The 21,086-nt window shown below is 36.8% G+C and overlaps 1 protein-coding gene across 1 annotated transcript; it reads right to left on the bottom strand.

Annotated features, from left to right (window-relative positions):
- Nucleotides 1-335: 335 nt before the first annotated feature.
- On the bottom strand, nt 336-738 carry LOC131220453 (large ribosomal subunit protein eL37x-like). Its single transcript, XM_058215359.1, has one exon. The coding sequence runs from the start codon at nt 706-708 to the stop codon at nt 421-423; it is 288 nt and encodes a 95-aa protein (XP_058071342.1). The 5' UTR covers nt 709-738; the 3' UTR covers nt 336-420.
- Nucleotides 739-21,086: the final 20,348 nt, after the last annotated feature.

Below are 21,086 nucleotides of genomic sequence, written 5' to 3' on the forward strand. Positions count from 1 at the left end.
TAGATTCACAGCGGAGCTTGCATATATCATAACAGTCCAAGTTAGCCAGGATACCACCAGCCAGTGCAAATACTACAAGAGTTGTGCTAAGAAGGAAGACTTCTCTCTAAGAAAATTCAGTCCCTTGCTTACAAATACAAATGGATAGTTGACATGATAGAGCCTTTGGAAGTAGATATTGCAGAGTAGATAAAATTATGTAGAAAGATGAATCCAAATAAGCTACAAGAAGTTAATGACATTTTGGAATAAGAAACGGTTTGGATAAAGAAGTTGAAGAAAAAGATTCCTTTTTATTTTTTATTTTTTATTTTTTGAGTAAAACTCATCAAAAAGATCCAAAATTGAGTTTCTAGAATTCATGGAAATTAAATAAAAATAGAGTGCCAAGATTACACCCGAAACACCTATTTTAATGCATTAAAACGAAGCAGCAGTAGCGCTCTTCCTTGGAGCTGCTTGGGCACCTTCTCTGAATTTGCTCTTGAATCTGCGAGGCAAGTGACAGAGATACCTCATCCTTCCAGTTCCAGTAGTCTTGCGCCGGATCGCCTTCATGCTCCAGTTATATTTGCGGATCCTGGTAGCAGGATAGCTGCAAGCGGCGCATCTGCTCTTCTGCAGATGGAAGCTACGGCAGCCGCAGCACAAGCAGAGGGTGTGGGTCTTGTTCCTCCTCTTTCTGAAGCTTCCCGTTCCTTTGCCCATTTTCGCAGCTGGGGAAACCCTAGCCCTTTCAAGGATTCCTTTTTAATTAAATCATATGAGCATGATGCTACCTTAGGGTGCAATTCGGGCGGATTGAGTTGGGTTGAAGTCAACCTGGGCCCATTCATACTTGAAAGGATCCAATCCACAACCCGACCCAACCAAAATTCTAACCCAAGGTGCCCAGCCTGAACCCAACTCAATTTGGCCTAAATAAATGTGAAATTCAACCCTTCCAATGGGTTGGCCTCACCATAAGGATCAACTAGTGCAAAATATTAAACCAGAAGGGCTACAACAGGTAATCCACATGGAGGGGAATAAAACTCATGTCCGTGGGGAGCAAACCCACGACCAAAGTCGTTCACCCCAACTCTTGATAGGTAATCCACGGGGAGGGGAATCACACTCGCATCTATGGGAAGCAAACCCATGACCAAATCCATTCGCCTAAACTCGTGACGAGTTTTGGGAAGTGAAACCTCACATCTTTCTAAAATCCAAGTAAAATGAGAAAAAAGGATTGGGGTAGGCACATCCTTGAGCATGTATTTGACTATCCTTCTCTTGGAGGTGAATGATATTTAGCATATAGTGAAGTTGTGTATTGTGTGCTTAGGGTGTAATTAGTTATATGTGTAAACTGTCAAACCCTATTAAGATTAAGAGTATCCCAAAATAGGAAAGACCCTTAACATGAAGATTAGTTTACCTCGAACAAAAATATCATTCATAAGTGCTACCCTTAGCATGAAGATTAGTTTGCCTCGAACAAAAATATCATTCATAAGTGGTATTTTCAAATAATCCATTTTTTAGAGATCAAGAAGTTAATTTGTATATGGAGTTTCATTAATTGATAAAAGGTTGTTCCAACAAAACATTTGGGGCATTTACTTTTCACATACTAGGAGATCTTGCTCAAAAAACATCTTTAGTTTAGATTCTTCATACTTTTTTACTTTTTTACATTTCTTCTTTTTTATGTCCTTCCAACTTGTTTTTCATTTTGTATTTTTTGTCTAAGTAAAGCTCAAAACCACCAACAATAGAATTTAGCTATGGCTCATTTCAAATTACCTTCTCTTTTTTTCTCTTTTTTAGAGAGCTTCATTAAAAGCCCACAAAATGAGCAAAAGAAAACAACCCACCTATACAATTGAAAAACATATGAGAGATTAGCGGGATTAATTGGCTTTACATAAGAAGCCCAACCCAAAAAAAAAATACGTTTAATTTCCCTAACGACCACATCCTATTCTGAAAACATCTTCTATGAAAAATCAATCTTCACAAAGCTTTCCCCACTTTTCCCACCCCTCCTGAATACCAAGAGCACAGAAGGTCCACAATAGAATTCAGCTTTGCCTAATCTTTTTATGGAGAGCATTGAGAAAGTAGTCCCACATCTTTTAAGCTAACATGGAATGAAGGAAGAGGTGATTAATTGACTCTGCATCTCCCACACACATTATACATATGTTAGGAAGGATAAGGGATCTTCTTTGCAAATTATTGATTGTCAATACCCTCTTTCTTCCCACAAGTCAACCAAACCTCATCGCCCATGATGGAGCTCTGTATGACCATATGAATAAGAATAGATGTGGTAAATGATCATCTTCCCCATAGTTTCTTTCCCATTAACAATTAAAGGGCATTATCATTGTACATATTGTATCACCTATTGGAATTTTTGGTAGACCTCGTCGATATATTCATGTATATCTTCATACATCTCGTTCATTGAAATTAACCTCCATTTAAAAACATCCACCACAATGAACAATTAAAAGGCACTATCGTTGTACATCATGTATCACCAAAAATGACCTCAATGATATTTAGAACATAGATCACTAAAAGCAACCCCCATCATGTGAAGCGTTGGGTCACTAAGTATAAGCCCAATCATATTAACGGTTCAAATCAATTGAAATGGCCCAAGCATGTCAAAAGTCTGCATCATCAGAAACCAGCAAATCATATGAAGGGTTTGGATCAACCGTGGTAGGGTTTATTAACAATTTGGATCATTGAATATAGGCTAGCCAGATGAACAATTAGTCTAGAAAAGTAACTGCGCTCCACACTTAACTATAAAAGATCGAAATATTATATGTCATGATTGGTTCACTAACAATTTTTGTCCTTACCACATTCAATGAGGGCTATTAATAAGCAATGGAATTGATTGGTGAACACAAGCCCCAGCATATATTGGTTTAGATCATTAAAATGGCCTCAATCAGATGAAGGGTTTAGATCACAAAAAATGCCTCAATCATATAAAGGGTTCCGATCATCAAATGAGCCGATCCATATGAACAGTTCAGATCCACTGAAATGACCCAAGCACGTCAAAGGTTTCGATCCATTGAAATGGCGCAGGCATGTTAAAGGTTTGGATCACTAGAAATGGGCCAAACCATATGAACAGTTTTGATCATTGTAAAATGAAACCATATCATTTGAATCGTTTGTATAATAGAAGAGGGTCCTAAAAAATTGGTGGTTTGGATAACATGAACCAACCTCAATAATATGAATAAGATGGATCAACTAGACATATTAGCATGTGTCATGGAAGGAAACTTCTATCATATAATGGGTTTGCATCACTACAAGAAGTACGAATCATATGATGAATTTGGATCATCAAATGAATCGAATCATATGAGCAACTTGGATCCGCTAAAATGGCCAAAGCAGGTCAAAGGTTTCGATCCATTGAAATGGCCCAAGTGTGTAAAAGGTTTGGATCATTAAAAATGGGCCAAATCATATGAACAGTTTGGATCATTTGTACAACTACAAAGGGTCCTACAAATTTTACAACATGGATCATCTTAGCATATCCATTGCCATGTATCATGAAAATCAACTTTAATCATATGATGAATTTGGATCTCATCGAAATGGCCCATGTCATAGGTTTGGATCACTAGAAATGGGCCAAATCATATGAATTTGGATCATTGTAAAAAGAAACACGACTGTTTGAATTGTGTGTAGAGCTGAAGAGGGCCCTACTAAATTAATGATGGGGATCACTGAGAACCAACTTCAAATATTATGACTAGATGGATCAACTTAACATATCCATTGGGATGGGTCATGGAAAGAAGCATCAATCATATGATGAGTTTAGATCACTAGCAGTAGCACTAATCATATGTGCATTTGGATAGCTGAATGGGCCGAAACTTTATAAGAAGTTCAAATCCACTGAAATGGCCCAAGCACGTAAAAGGTTTTGTTCCATTGAAATGGCCCAAGCATGTCAAAGGTTTGGATCACTAGAAATGGGCCAAATCATATGAACAATTCAGATCATTTGTAAACCTAAAGAGGGTCCCAAAAAATTTAGCGCATGGATCAACTTAACATATCAATTACCATGTACCATGAAAAGAAGCTTTAATCAAACGATGAGTTTGGATCGCCGAATGAGCTGAATCCTATGGAAAATTTGGATCCATTGAATGGCTCAAGCATATCAATATTTTTTATCCATCGTAATGGCCCATGTTAAAGGTTTCGATCAATTATAAATGGGCCAAATCACATGAATTCGGATCATTGTAAAAAGAAACATGATTCATTGAATTGTGTATAGAACTAAAGAGGGTCCTACCAAATTAACGATGTGGATCACCGAGAACCAAACTCAAATATTATGAATAGATGGACCAACTTAACATATCCATTGGAATGGGTTATGGAAAGGGGCTTCAATCATATGACGATTTTAGATTACTAACAGTAGCACGAATCATATAAGAATTTCAAATCCTTTGAAATGGACTAAGCACGTCAAAGGTTTGGATCACTAGAAATGGGCCGAATCATATTAACAGTTTGGATCATTTGTAAAGCTGAAGAGGGTCTTATAAAATTTAGGGCATGGATCAACTTAACATTTCCATTGCCATGGATCAAGAAAAGCAACTTCAATCATATGATGAGTTTGGATCATAAAAAGCAGCTTCAATTGTATAATGAGTTTGGATCGCTAAATGATCTGAATAATATGAACAATTTGGATCCATTGAATGGCCCAAGCATGTCAATGTTTTTTTATCCATCGAAATGGCCCATGTTAAAGGTTTGGATCACTAAAAATGGGCATAATCATTTAAATTTGGATCGTTGCAAAAAGAAACCTAATTTTTGGAATTGTGTACAAAATTGAACAAGATCCTACAAAATTAATAGTGTGGATCGTTGAGAACCAACTTCAAATATTATGAATAGATGGATCAACTTAACATATCCATTGGGACGGGTGATGGAAAAATGCTTCAATCATATGATGAGTTTAGATCAGGAAGAGCAGCACGAATCACATGTATATTTGGATTGCTGAATGGAACGAATCATATAAGAAATTCAAATCTGCTGAAATGGCCAAATCACGTCAAAGGTTTTGATACAATGAAATGACCTAAGCACGTCAAAGGTTTGGATCCATGAAATCGGTCAAATCATATAAACAATTTGGATCATTTGTAAAGATGAAGAGGGTCCTACAAAATTTAGGGCATGGATCAACTTAGCATATACATTGATATGGATCATTAAAAGCAGCTTCAAATAAATGAGGAGTTTGAATCGCCGAATGAGCCGAATCATATGAACAATTTGGATCCACTGAATGGCCCATGCATGTCATTGTTTTTTATCCATCGAAATGGCCCATGTCAAAGATTTGGATCACTAGAAATGGGCCACGTTATAGGAATTTGGATCGCTGTAAAAGAAACCTGATTGTTTGAATTGTGTATAGAATGAAAAAGGATCCTACAAAATTAATGATGCGGATCACTAGGAACCAACCTCCAATATTATGAACAGATCGATCAACTTAACATATCCAATGGGATGGGTAATGGAAAGAGGCTTCAACCATATGATGAGTTTTGATCACTAACAGCAGCATGAATCATAAGATGCAATTGGATCACTAAATGGGCTGAATGGGCCAAATCATTTAAGAAGTTCAAATCCGTTGAAATGGCCCAAGCACGTCAAAGCTTTTGATCCATTGAAAGGGCCCAAGCATGTCAAAGGTTTAGATCACTAAAAATGGGTCAAATCATACTAACAGTTTGGATCATTTAAAAAGCTGCAGAGGGTCCTATAAAATTTACGGCATGGATCAACTTAACATATCCATTGTGGATCATGAAAAGCAACTTCAATCATAGGATGAGATTGGATCATGAAAAGCAGCTTCAATCGTATGATGAGCTTCGATTGCTGAATGAGCCGAATCATATGAACAATTTGGATCCACTGAATGGCCTAAGCATGTCAATGTTTTTTTATCCAAGGAAATGGCCCATGTCAAAGGTTTGGATCACTAGAAATGGACCAAATCATATGAATTTGTATCGTTGTAAAAGGAAACCTAATTGTGTGAAGTGTGTATAAACCTGATGAGGGTCTTACAAAATTCACAAAATGGATCATTAACAACCAACCACAAATATTAAGAATAGATAGATCAACTTAACATATCCATTGGGATGCGTCATGGAAAGAGGCTTCAATCATATGATGAGTTTAAATCCCTAACAGTAGCACGAATCATATGATGCATTTGGATTGTTGAAAGGGCCGAATCATATAAGAAGTTCAAATCCGTTGAAATTGACCAAGCAAGTCAAAGGTTTTGATCCATTGAAATAGCACAAGCATGTCAATGGTTTGGATCACTGAAAATGGGCCAAATCATATTAACAGTTTGGATCATTTGTAAAGCTGCAGAGGGTCCTATAAAATTTGGGGCATGGAATAACTTAACATAAGCATTCTCATGGATCATGAAAAGCAACTTTAATCATATGATGAGTTTGGATCATGAAAAGCAGCTTCAATCGTATAATGAGTTTAGATCGACGAATGAGCTGAATCATATGAACAATTTGGATCCACTTAATGGCCCAAGCATGACAATGTTTTTTATCCATCGAAATGCCCCATGTCAAAGGTTTGGATCACTAGAAATGGGCCAAATAATATGAATTGGATCATTGTAAAAAGAAACATGATTGTTTGAATTGTGTATAGAACTGAAGAGGGTCCTACAAAATTAACGATGTGGATAACTGAGAACCAACCTCAGATATTATGAATAGATGGATCAACTTAACATATCCATTGGGATGGGTCATGGAAAGAGGCTTCAATCATATGATGAGTTTAGATCACACTAACAGCAGCACAAATCATATGATGCATTTGGATTGCTGAATGGGCCGAATCATATAAGAAGTTCAAATCCATTGAAATAGACCAAGCAAGTCAAAGGTTTTGATCCATTGAAATAGCCCAAGCATGTCAAAGGTGATCACTAAAAATGGGCCAAATCATATTAACAGTTTGGATCATTTGTAAAGCTACAGAGGGTCCTATAAAATTTGGGGCATGGAATAACTTAACATACCCATTGTCATGGATCATGAAAAGCAGCTTCAATCATATGATGAGTTTGGATCATGAAAAGCAGCTTCAATCGTATGATGAGTTTAAATCACCGAATGTGCCAAATCATATGAACAATTTGGATCCACTTAATGGCCCAAGCATGTCAATGTTTTTTATCCAAGGAAATGGCCGATGTCAAAGGTTTGGATCACTAGAAATGGGCCAAATCATATGAATTTGTATTATTGTAAAAAGAAACCTGATTGTCTAAAGTGTGTATAGAACTAAAGAGGGTCCTACAAAATTCATAAAGTGGATAACTGAGAACCAACCTCATATATCATGAATAAATGGATCAACTAAACATATCTATTGGGATGGGTCATGGAAAAGGCTTCAATCATATGATGAATTTAGATCACTAGCAGTAGCACTAATCATATGATGCATTTGGATTGCTGAACGGGCCAAATCATATAAGAAGTTCAAATACTTTGAAATGGCCCAAGCACGTCAATGGTTTTCATCCATTGAAATTGCCCAAGCATGTCAAAGGTTTGAATCACTAGAAATGGGCCAAATTATATCAACAGTTTGGATCATTTGTAAATCTGAAGAGGGATCTACAAAATTTAGGCCATGGATGAACTTATCATTTCCATTGCCATGGATCATGAAAGCATCTTTAATCATATGATGAGTTTGGATCATGAAAAGTACCTATAATCATATGATGAGTTTGGATCATGAAAAACAGCATCAATCGTTTGATGAGTGTTGATCGCCAAATTAGCAGAATCATAGGAACGACTTGGATCCACTAAATGGCCCAAGCATGTCAATGTTTTTTATCCATCGAAATGGCCCATGTCAAATATTTGGATCACTATTAATGGGCCAAATCATATGAATTTGGATCGTTGTAAAAAGAAACCTGATTATTTGAATAGCGTATCTAACTGAAAGGGGGTCCTACAAAATTAACGATGTGGATCACTGAGAACCAACCTCAAATATTATGAATAGACGGATCTAACTTAACATATCCATTGAGACTGGTCATGAAAAGAGGCTTTATTCATATGATGAGTTTAGATCACTAACAACAACACAAATCATATGATGCATTTGGAACGCAGAATGGGGCCGAATCATATAAGAAGTTCAAATCCGCTGAAATGGCCTAAGCACGTCTAAGGTTTTAATCCGCTGAAATGGCCCAAGATGTCAGAGGTGTGGATCACTAGAAATGGGCCATATCATATGAACAGTTTGGATCACTTGTAAAGTTGAAGAGGGTCCTAAAAAATTTAGCACATGGATCAACTTAACATATCCATTGCCATGTATCATGAAAAGCAGCTTTAATCATATGATAAGTTTGGATCATGAAAATGAGCTTTAATCGTATGATGAGTTTGGATCGCCGAATGTGCCGAATCACAAGAACAATTTGTATCCACTGAATGGCCTAAGCATGTCAATGTTTTTTATTCATCGAAATGGCTCATGTTAAAGGTTTGGATCACTAGAAATGGGCCAAATGATATGAATTTGGATTGTTGTAAAAAGAAACATAATTGTTTGAATTGTGTGTAGAACTGAAGAGGGTCCTACAAAATTAACGATGTGGATCAACTTAACATATCCATTGACATGTATCATGAAAAGCAGCGTTAATCATATGATAAGTTTCGATCATGCAAAGGAGCTTTAATCGTAGGACGAGTTTGGATCGCTAAATGTGCCGAATCATATGAACAATTTGTATCCACTGAATGGCCCAAGCATGTCAATGTTTTTTATTCATCTAAATAGCCCATGGTAAAGGTTTGGATCACTAGAAATGGACCAAATGATATGAATTTTGATCATTGTAAAAAGAAACATGATTGTTTGAATTGTGTGTAGAACTGAAGAGGGTCCTACAAAATTAACGATGTGGATAACTAAGAACCAACCTAAGAGAATATGAATAGATGGATCAACTTAACATATCCATTGGGATGGGTCATGGAAAGAGGCTTCAATCATATGATAAGTTAGGATCACGAAAAGCAGCTTCAATCGTGTGATGATTTTGGATCGCCGAATGAGACGAATCATATGAACAATTTGGATCCACTTAATGGCCCAAGCATGTCAATGTTTTTTATCCATCGAAATGGCCCATGTCAAAGGTTTGGATCACTAGAAATTGGCAAAATCATATGAATTTGGATAGTTGTAAAAAGAAACGTGATTGTTTGAATTGTGTATAGAACTGAAGAGGGTCCTACAAAATTAACGATGTGGATAACTAAGAACCAACCTCATATATTATGAATAGATGGATCAACTTAACATATCCATTGGGATGGGTCATGGAAAGAGTCTTCAATCATATGATTAGTTTAGATCAGTAACAGCAGCACTAATCATATGATGCATTTGGATCGATGAATGGGCCGAATGGGCCAAATCATATAAGAAGTTCAAATCCATTGAAATGGCCCAAGCACATCAAAGGCTTTGATCCATTGAAATGGCCCAAGCATGTCAAAGGTTTGGATCACTAGAAATGGGTGAAATCGTATCAACAGTTTGGATCATTTGTAAAGCTGAAGAGGGTCTTACAAAATTTCACGCATGGATCAAGTTAACATATCTCCATTACCATGTATCATGGAAAGTAGCTTTAATCATATGATAAGTTTGGATCATGAAAAGGAGCTTTAATCGTATGATGAGCTTGGATCGCCGAATGTGCCAAATCATATGAACAATTTGGATCCACTTAATGGCCCAAGCATGGAAATTTTTTTATTCATCGAAATGGCCCATGTTAAAGGTTTGAATCACTAGAATGGGCCAAATCATATGAATTTGGATCGTGGTAAACAGAAACATGATTGTCTGAATTGTGTGTAAAGATGAAGAGGGTCCTATAAAATTAACAATGTGGAATACTGAGAACCAACATCAAATATTATGAATAGATGGATCTAACTTAACATGTCCATTGGGATGGGTCATGGAAAGAGGCTTCAATCATATAATTAGTTTAGATCACTAACAACAGCACTAATCATATGATCCATTTCGATTGCTGAATGAGATGAATCATATAAGAAGTTCAAATCTGTTGAAATGGCTCAAGCACATCAAAGATTTTGATCCATTGAAATGGCCCAAGCATGTCAAAGGTTTGGATCGATAGAAATGGGCCAAGTCATATGAATAGTTAGATTGTTTGTAAAGCTAAAGAGGATCCTACAAAATTTAGGGCATGGATCAACTTAATATATCCATTGCCATGGATCATGAAAAGCAGCTTCAATCATATGATGAGTTGGGATCATGAAAAACAGCTTCAATTGTATGATGAGTTTGGATCGCCGAATGAGCATAATCATATGAACGATTTGGATCCCCTTAATGGCTCAAGCATGTCAATGTTTTTTATCCATTGAAATGGCCCATGTCAAAGGTTTAGATCACTAGAAATTGGCCAAATCATATGAATTTGGATAGTTGTAAAAAGAAACATGATTGTTTGAATTATGTATAGAACTGAAGAGGGTCCTACAAAATCAACGATGTGGATAACTGAGAACCAACCTCATATATTATGAATAGATGGATCAACTTAACATATCCATTGGGATGGTTCATAGAAAGATGCTTCAATCATATGATTAGTTTAGATCACTAACAGCAGAACAAATCATATAATCCATTTCCATCGCTGAATGGGACGAATCATATAAGAAGTTCAAATCCGTTGAAATGGCCCAAGCACACCAAAGGTTTTGATCCATTGAAATGGCCCAAGCATGTTAAAGGTTTGGATCGATAAAAATGGGGCAAATAATATGAACAATTTGGATTATTTGTAAAGCTGAAGAGGATCTTAGAAATTTTAGGGCATTGATCAATTTAACATATCCATTGCCATGGATCATGAAAAGCAGCTTCAATCATATGATGAGTTAGGATCATGCAAAGTAGCTTTAATCAAATGATGAGTTAGGATCATGAAAAGCAGCTTCAATCATATAATGAGTTTGGATCGCCGAATCATATGAACAATTTGGATCCACTTAATGGCCCAAGCAAGTCAATGTTTTTTATCCATCGAAATGGCTCATGTCAAAGATTTGGATCACTATTAATGGGCCAAATCATATGAATTTGGATCGTGGTAAAAAGAAACATGATTGTTTGAATTTCGTATAGAACTGAAGCGGGTCCTACAAAATTAACAATGTGGATAACTGAGAACCAACCTCATATATTATGAATAGATGGATCAACTTAACATATCCATTGGGATGGGTCATGGAAAGAGGCTTCAATCATATGATTAGTTTAGATCACTAACAGTAGCACAAATCATATGATGCATTTGGATCGTTGAATGGCCCAAATCATATAAGAAGTTCAAATCCGCTGAAATGGCCTAAGCACGTCAAAGGTTTTGATCCATTGAAATGGCCAAGCATGTCAAAGGTTTGGATCACTAGAAATGGGCCAAATCATATGAAGAGTTTAGATCATTGAAAAAAGAAACCCAACCATATCAAGAATTTAGCTTACTTAATACGGTTCAAACATTTGAAACAGTTTGAATTTAATAAAATGAGCCTCCACATTGACAATTTCAAATTAGACCAAATTATAAAAATAGATTGGATCACTAGAAATGGTCCTACTGATACTTTATGTTTTAGACAACAAGAAAAAAAACACTGTAGCCAACTCTTGTACCAAAGTCTCTAAAAAGAGAAAAGTCACCATTGTACCTCCCAAGGGCCAAATCAGTTCAACTAACTAGATTAATGAATATGGGCCTGAACATATTGATGGTTTGGCATAAAATGCTACAATCCTCCAACCCAAAGGGTATGGGTCATTCAAAACAAGCCACACATATGAACGGCTAGGATCACTTAAAATGGCCCGAGAACATCAATGGCTTTTCTCACTAAAAGTGAAAATGAGCCCAACCATTAGTACTACTTGAATCACTAATGACTTTGGGGCATGCAATGCACTAATTGATTTGCTAAGCACATGCCTCATTATATCAATGGTTTGGATCATGGCAACCAAGCAATCTTGTTAATGGTTTGGATCATGGTAATGAAGCAATTTTATCAATGGCTTGGATCATGGTAACGAAGCAATCTTATCAATGGTTTGGATAATAGAAAACACGTGCAATCATTTGAATGGTTTATAAAATTGATAGGGCCTTGAAATGTTAATAACGTCGAGCATTGAGAACCAACCTCGATCATATGAATAACATGGATCAACTTAATAAATTGATTGGTTTGGTCACCAAAAATAGCCTTAATCATAAGATGAGTCAGGATCACTAACTCATAGGAACGGTTCATATCTACTAAAATGGTCCCTGTGAAACAGAATTTTGGATCACAAAAAAACGGACCCATTGTAGCCGACTCTTGTATCGATGTCTCTAAAAAGAAAAGAAAAAAAAACTCACCATTGTTCATCCCCCAAGGGTCAAATCACCTCTAACTAATTTGACCATTGAATAAATACTTAAACATATCAATAGTATGGCATCCAATATTCAACATCTACATTCCTCTTACCTCAATGAATTTTGGTGCATTTTGCATCCATTTACAACTACAAAACATCTACATATTTCAATATCTCAATTTGTCCAACTTACTAAAAATGGCTTCTAAATCCAATCAACATATCTGATTACATCAAACTGATCTAGATCCAATCAAATGAAGGGTTTAGATCACTGAAAACAACCCCAAAATATTAAGTGTTGTATTAATGAATAGAGGCCTATGTATCAAAAGATGAACTTAATGGATTGGTGAAAAGATGCATAAGTATACCAACTGGTTTGGATCACTAAAAAAGGCCTCAACTAATGAAGGGTTTACGTCACCAAAAAAACTCAAATCATATGAAGGGTATGGATCACATAAAACAAGACTAAGCATATGAACCAATGAGATCACTTGAAATGGTTCAAGCACATCAAAGGTTTGTGCCACTGAAAATGAGCCCAATCATTAGTAAAATTTGAATCATTAATAACTTTTGGTTCATTTTACATTCACTGATAGATTCATTAAGTGTATGCCTTAATACGAATGGTGTGGATCACTAAAATAGCTTGAATTATAAAATGGACCAACTATAGCCGACTCTTGAACCAAAGTCTCTAAAAATGGAAAATTCATTAGTGTACATCCCCCAAGAGTCGAATCACCTCAACCAACTATGTTGGATCCAATAAGATGAAGGATTGATGAAATCAGGCCCGATCATTTAAATTGTTTGTAAAGTTAAAGAGGGCTCTACAACATTAACGGTATAGATCACTGAGAACTGATCTCTATAATATGTATAATATATTGATATAGATCAACTTGACATATCTATTGGCATGGGTCATTGAAAATAGCCTCAATCATATGATGATTTTGGATCAATAAAAAAGCAAAAATAAGATAAAGGACTGAATCACCTCAATTAACTAAACTAGAAGCAATAATGAAGGATTAACAAAAATAAGCCCGATCATTAAAATTGTTTGTAAAGTTAAAGAGGGCTCTACAAAATTAGCAATGTTGATCACTGAGAATTGATCTTAATAATATGAATAATATAGATTAACTTAACATATCCATCGGCATCGGTCATTGAAAGTAGCCTTAATCATATGATGAGTTTGGATCACTTAAAAAGCACAACTCAAGCATTTGGATCACCAAATGAGCCAAATCATATGAACGGTTCGGATCCACTGAAATGGCCCAATCATGTCAAAGGTTTCTATCCATTGAAATGATCCCAATCAATATGTAATTACTGAACAAATTTCAAATCCAAACAGCAACATCAGTGTATTTTGGTGGCGATTTGACATTCAGGCAATGTAAAAATGCCATCATTTCAATTTACCAAAGCAATCAGTGGTCAAATGCAGATGTTGTCAGGAGGCAGGTAAAGCAATTTGTAATTATTGCACATTTTCTTTACATTACTATGGTAATTGGTGAAAAAAAAAAGGCCCTTAAGAGTGCAGAAATCAACACTCTTAGTTCTTAGTCTAAGTGTCGAATTATTCATGTCAAAGAATGCCAAAAGAACACCAATGCATAACTTCCATAGCAAAGTGAGTGAATCATATTGATGGAAGCAACACCTGAAATTATGATAATCAAATAAACATACCGTGCTTGTAGAAATATCCTCCTTAGATACCAAGGAACCAACTATAAATTCTAGAGCTGCTAGATCGCCGATACTAGATTCTATAGCAATGCTCAATAGATTTACAGCGGTTTATGTAGGGTTTCTCGTCAAATAAATTGTGATGAATGCATCCTCAACAGCTGCATGGATAGATTTATCCTGCGAAAATACATACAAAAATCCAATGCAAACACACCCTTAAATGCTTGCCAAGATTCCTTTGGAAGTCTAGAAGAATTGTAACACAAATCAAAGAGGATGCTTACAAGTGGCAACATTTTCCGGAGACAGGCCTCAGAGTCATCAATTTGGAACTGTCAGCACCTCATCAACAAAAGAAAATTATGTTCTTAACATCAGTGGCAAAAGATGGAGCCAACAGTTGGACCGGAGTCGGCATTTTGGAGGATATGCACTTTGAGAACCTCAAACATGTCTCAAGTGATGCAACCAAGGCCCTGGTCTGCTCCAGGTTCCTAAAATCCAACTTGGAAGAATCCTTGTTGACCACATCTTCCACACTAGGCCAACAACTATCAGTAACACTATCTTGCTGCTCTGACTTCAGCCTGATAAACCATTCCATTTGCTTCACACATCTCATTGTTTGAAGGTATCCCGTCCAAAAATGCTCTCAGAAGGTGCATTAGGTTCCATCTCTTCCGGTTTCTCCTTGTATTTCTCCAAGGGCACTTCAAATGATGCAATGCAAAGTTGTGGACCAAACGAGTTATGCTGCAACATCATGATGAGTCGATTCAATGCCACTTTCCTCAAGAATGCACTCTTATCCTCCAATCTCCCAGAAGTAACCAAAGTAACCTCGTTCCACAGACCAATTGAAACAGCATATTCTTCGCATAATTCTGCCCACACTTGAAGAACCTTACTCCTCGAATAGGCTGAAACATCCCGTCACCGCTCTAGCAAGTTGTCCAGCATAGCTTGCTTTCCACACAATCGGGTGGGCTTGGCACTCGAATCACCATCTACATCCTTAAATGCCTTTGAAACCAACTTCCCCAAAACCCCAAGAGTAGATGGAGAATACAGATGAAGAGATGACCTGGTGGATAATACAGATGGAGAATCAATTTCCCAGAGGCCAATCAATAGATCAAATCAAAAGAATAGAGACAAAATACATCTATTTGCCCTAGAAATCCCTGAATCGCACATCAAAGAAGAGGAGATGGACATTCGACCAGAGAGAGAGAGATGACCTGGCGGTTGTTGCCGGGGTTTGGCTGCCATGAAAATGCAGACTAATGGACCAGATCATATCATCATCTTTCACCATCATCGCCATTATAGATAGGAGAGAGATCGAGGGTTTCATGGGGCGAGAGGAGACCGGTGAGAGAGGGAGGAGGGGGGTTGGGTTAGCAACATGAGTTGAAACAAAATTGAATTTATGGATTAGTTGCATTGCATCATTTGGGGAGAAGGAGGAGATGGAAATTGAGGATTCAACAGAGAAGCGGATGATGTCGTCACATCCGTCGAATTCGAGGTTGTGGAGGTTAGATGGGAAGGTGAGAGGTGGGCCATTGATCGATATCGATCAAGAGAGCTCCGAAACCCTAGAAAAAAAGCAGAGAGAGAGAGAGAAAGAGAGAGAGGGAGAGAGAGAGAGAGAGAGAGAGAGAGAGAGAGAGAGAGAGGAGAGGAGAGGAGAGACACTTCTTGAGACCGAGTCGGGAGAACAAAAAAAGAAAGCGGAATGTAATCGGTGGAGAGACGACCGTTACAGGCCTATTTCTTGCATATTAAGCAAGATTACTTAATAACGAAGATTAGGTGGGCAACCGTGATTTTTGAAATCGGATTGTGTACTGAGTAAACTTAGTTGGGCCCACCCTGAATGTATATAAGCTATCCTCACCGTCCATACATTTTTCCAAATAATTTAAGGAGTTGATCCCAAAATGACGCATATCCAAAGATCAAGCAGATCATACCACATGAAACAGTGAGAATAATGATTTCCACCGTTGACACCTTTCTAGGCGCCACAGTGATGTTTATTTGTCATCCAACCTGTTCATAAGATCATACAGACATGGATGAATGGAAGACATAAAAATAAGCTTGAACCAAAACTTATGTGGCCCCAAGAATTTTTCAACGATAGATATTCAATTCACACTGTTTCTTGTTGTGTGATCCATTTGAGTGTTGGATATGCTTAATTTTTAGGCTCAAGTGCTAAAATTATCAAATAAAATGGATGGACGGAGTGGATCAAATATATAAATCATGGTCTACCTCATAGAGTTTACTCGCTTCCATGATTTTTTTTGGGAATCCTTTGGATGCGGGTAATCCTGCCAAAACCTTTTGCTGTAAGTTCCTGCGCAATAATGTTGGGTAGCCTACCATCATGTAAGTGAGAAATCTATCCGTTCATTCATTTTGTGAGCTCATTTTAGGAAATTAGACAAAAAATGAGGTGGTTCCAAAACTAAAGTGGGCTGCAGAGAGGATACAGTGGGGATTCAGTGAGAACCGTTGAAACATTCTTATGCCCGTAAAAGCTTTCCGTCTGGCTATTTTTTTTTTTTTTATTTCCACTTCATCCAAGTGATAATGACCTTATAAACAGTTTGGATGGCGTATAAACATCAAGGTGGAGCCCAGGAAGGTTTCAACGGTAGTTATTTCATAACTTGTTATCTTCGTGCTCTTCGATAGCAATGCTGAAAAAATGAAAAAAAAATAACAAAAAAAAATAATAATAAGAGTTAAGCATGAGATACCAACAACATATATTGATTACGTGGCATGAAACTTCTTAGGCAATTGCAGGGCTTTTTTTTCTTCCTTTTTTTTACCACGCACACACACCGCCGCACACTCACACCATAGTGGGATTTCGCCACCTATGGGTACTCGAACCCTTGACTAGGTGTTGAAACTCCTAAGAGTCTACCACTAGAGCAAGAGCAAGGACCCAGGCAATTGTAGGGCTTAATCTCTCAACAAGTGCGGCTTGCGATGCATACACGTGGAGCCCATGTTTGGGTGATCTAGAACATCAATCTGATGAATGGCATCATGAATTCCAAATCAAGTAAGCAATTCTAATTATGGGTCATTTTCCAAATACAAATTATTATTTTTATTGACCCATTATCAATGTAACCTTAACCTCCCTGATTGGAAGACCTTACCCTTCAATCAATGGCCTAGAAACTAGATAAGGGAAATCTACCAAATTCAATGAAAAATGGGCCAACAATCAAACATTTATGAGGTATCAGTACAGTGGCCCGATCACTATGGCTCTCATGTGTGCCTTGATCAATGGCCATACCAAAATAGAAATGCAGAAATAATATAGATTCAACTAAAAAAAGGTTGAAGAATGATGTAGTAAGGATCCTTCATTCTACCGTGTTTTTGGGTGACTAGAGTATTAAACAATGATAGAAAACTCCTAATTGTCCAAATGAGTCTATGATTTTAAGGGTCTTCATATGCGTAATGTATGCTACATCTACCATTAATCATGAGCCTCTCTACATAGCCACCTGGCATGCATTGGATGTCCAACCTTGCATGCATTAATTGCTTCTTAACATGCTATAGAGAGAGAGGAGGCAAAGGTCCACATTCTACCTAAACACATACCTCCCACAATAAGGTTGACGGTACCACCTTTTTGGGTTAAGTTACCTGTAGAATAAAGCCACCTAATCCACAACTTGGATGTCCTGCACATGCTTGCATAACCGCATATGAACTTGATCAAATTGGTTAAGAGGGTTGGAATCTTCCTCTTTCATAAATTTTTTGGAAGTCTCCCACCTATAATGTGCTTAATTATATCAATGATCCAGATCATTAAACAATGGGGTGCCCATGTATTTGTTGAGACTAAGGACCTCCTAATTTCTTTCCATAATAAGTCCAAAAATGGAAAGTTAAATAAATATTTCCAACAAAAGAATAAAGCATTAATATCTATTTACACACATTAAGTGGTTTTATAATTGAAGTATGAGAATAACATCTCAGACAAGTTTCCTAAGATAGATTTTATACTTCCAAAATAACTTATTAATGGATTGTGGAAAACTAATCAAAGCAAATATTCACTACAACAAAATCCCTCTTTAGGAACGGTTGAAAACCATTAAACCATTTAGGAATGGTTTTCAATTGTGGCTAAATAGGGAGTTGCAAAAAATTATGGTTTTGTTTATAAATAGGGCGTCGCAAAAAAACTAGGGACGGTTGAAAACTGTCACAAAATTTTCAATTTCTAGCCCAATACTAAATCCTTCTTAATTTTTGGGAATGGTATTTTTTCTTATTTAGGAATAGTTTTTAACCAAAAAAATCGTGCAACTACGTGCAAAATCCAATAAAATTGTAGCAACACATTATACAATTTTAAATACATGAGAAAAGCCCGCATCAATAATAAAGATTCACCAAAATGGACAAAAAAAAAAAAAAAAATCCAAGTTGATATAACCTCTTCTCCAAAACAGGCATGTATTTAAAGTCAATTTGACTATATACCCCGGGAGGGGACAATATTCCCAATTTCAACCCATGGATTAGGCCATGTTCAGATGACGGGCATCAGTTTTAATGGCATTGTAACCATCTATGAGCTCAAGATCTTGGTCCCAATATGATGTGGGCCACATGCGACGATCTGAGACCATAAAATGTATAATATTTTCAGAGGAACTTATGTATATGTCGCATGTGGCCCACATCATATTGGGACCAAGATCTTGAGCTCATAGATGGTTACAATGCAATTAAAACTGATGCCCATCATCTGAACATGGCCTAATCCATGGGTTGAAATTGGGAATATTGTCCCCTCCCGGGGTATATAGTCAAATTGGCTTTAAATACTTGCTTGTTTTGGAGAAGAGGTTATATCAACTTGATGCTGTTTTTTTTTGTGCATTTTGGTGAATCTTTATTATTGATGCAGACTTTTCTCATGTGTTTAAAATTGTATAATGTGTTACTACAATTTTATTGGATTTTTCTTGTAGTTGCATGGTTTTTTTGGTTAAAAACCGTTCCTAAATAAGAAAAAATACCATTCCAAAAAATTAAGAAGGATTTAATATTGGGTTGGATATTGAAATTTTTGAGACAATTTTCAACCGTCCTTAAGTTTTTGCAACGCCCTATTTATAAACCAAACAATCCCTAATTTTTTGCAACGCCCTATTTAGCCACAATTGAAAACCATTCCTAAATGGTTTAATGGTTTTCAACCGTTCCTAAAGAGGGATTTTGGTGTAGTGAATATTTTGCTTTGATTAGTTGTCCACAATCCATTAATAAGTTATTTTGGAAGTATAACGTATCTTAGGCAACTTGTCTAAGATGTTATTCTCGTACTTCAATTATAAAACCACTTAATGTGTGTAAATAGATATTAATGCTTTATTCTTTTGTTGGAAATATTTATTTAACTTTCCATTTTTGGACTTATTATGGAGAGAAATTAGGAGGTCCCTAGTCTCGACAAATACATGGGTACCCCATTGTTCAATGATCTGGATCATTGATCTGATTAAGCACATTATAGGTGGGAGACTTCCAAAAAATTTATGAAAGAGGAAGATTCCAACCCTCTTAACCAATTTGATCAGTGCGGTTATGCAAGCACATGTGGGACATCCAAGTTGTGGATTAGGTGGCTCTATTCTACAGGTAACTTAACCCAAAAAGGTGGTACCATCAACCTTATTGTGGGAGGTACGTGTTTAGGTAGAATGTGGACCTTTGCCTCCTCTCTCTCTCTTTCTCTATAGCATGCTAAGAAGCAATTGATGCATGCAAGGTTGGACATCTAATGCATGCCAGGTGGCTATGTAGAGTGGCTCATGATTAATGGTAGATGTAGCGCACATTACGCATATGAAGACCCTTAAAATCATAGACTCATTTGGACAATTAGGAGTTTGCTATCATTGTTTTAAGCTACATGAGTTAGTTAATACTCTAGTCACCCAAAAACATGGTAGAATGAAGGAACCTTGCTACATCATTCTTCAACCTTTTTTTAGTTGAATCTGTATTATTTCTGCATTTCTATTTTGGTATGGCCATTGATCAAGGCACACATGGGAGCCATAGTGATCGGGCCACTGTACTGATACCTCATAAATGTTTGATTGTTGGCCCATTTTTCATTGAATTTGGTAGATTTCCCTTATCTAGTTTCTAGGCCATTGATTGAAGGGTAAGGTCTTCCAATCAGGGAGGTCAAGGTTACATTGATAATGGGTCATTAAAAATAGAAATTTGTATTTGGAAAATGACCCATAATTAGAATTGCTTACTTGATTTGGAATTCATGGTGGTGTTCATCAGATTGATGTTCTAGATCACCCAAACATGGGCTCCACGTGTATGCATCGCAAGCCGCACTTGTTGAGAGATTAAGCCCTACAATTGCCTGGGTCCTTGCTTCTGCTCTAGTGGTAGACTCTTAGGAGTTTCAACACCTAGTCAAGGGTTGGAGTACCCATAGGTGGTGAAATCCCACTATGGTGTGAGTGTGAGTGGTAAAAAAAAAAAAAGCCCTGCCATTGCCTAAGAAGTTTCATGCCACGTAATCAATATATGTTGTTGGTATCTCATGCTTAACTCTTATTTATTTATTTATTTATTTATTTTTGATTTTTTTAGCATTGCTATCCAAGAGCATGAAGATAACAAGT

The sequence above is a fragment of the Magnolia sinica genome, chromosome 12 (genome assembly GCF_029962835.1).
Source record: "Magnolia sinica isolate HGM2019 chromosome 12, MsV1, whole genome shotgun sequence".
Taxonomy (NCBI): domain Eukaryota; kingdom Viridiplantae; phylum Streptophyta; class Magnoliopsida; order Magnoliales; family Magnoliaceae; genus Magnolia; species Magnolia sinica.

What these genes read in the sequence shown, in the direction of transcription:
- LOC131220453 (XM_058215359.1), bottom strand. Translation starts at nt 708, where the DNA reads ATGGGCAAAGGAACGGGAAGCTTCAGAAAGAGGAGGAACAAGACCCAC.